This window comes from Eimeria tenella, genomic scaffold (genome assembly GCF_000499545.2).
Source record: "Eimeria tenella Houghton genomic scaffold, Eth_scaff2316, whole genome shotgun sequence".
NCBI classification, from domain to species: Eukaryota; Apicomplexa; class Conoidasida; order Eucoccidiorida; family Eimeriidae; genus Eimeria; species Eimeria tenella.
The window spans coordinates 2561-2803 of record NW_013542175.1 but is presented as its reverse complement, the minus strand read 5'-3'; the positions used below and the strand labels follow the sequence as shown (position 1 = coordinate 2803).

The 243-nt window shown below is 29.6% G+C and overlaps 1 protein-coding gene across 1 annotated transcript in view; it reads left to right on the top strand.

The window, feature by feature from the left end:
• ETH_00042530 (uncharacterized protein) overlaps positions 1-5 on the top strand; it is a gene marked incomplete at both ends in the record, with an annotated part of 696 nt that extends 691 nt beyond the window's left edge. Inside the window, one exon of the mRNA XM_013374859.1 lies at positions 3-5. Coding sequence (XP_013230313.1) covers positions 3-5 — 3 coding nt within the window. The remainder of the gene's footprint in view (positions 1-2) is intronic.
• Positions 6-243: the final 238 nt, after the last annotated feature.

Here is a 243-nt window from a genome sequence, read left to right as displayed (position 1 = left end):
ACTAGCTGCAGCTAGATGCAGCTAGCCACAGCTTGCCAGCACTTGAAGGGCGTCCCTGTAGGGACACTTCATTTTTCTAAGAAGTTAATTTTCTCTTATTGCAGTTGAAAAATAAATGGAGCTCGGAGTCTTCACTTTGCACAACTAAGTTGTTTATATTTTTAATTATTTTTATAAATATATATTTATGAATATAAATAAAAATAATTATGAATATAAATTCAAATAAATATAATGCAAAGT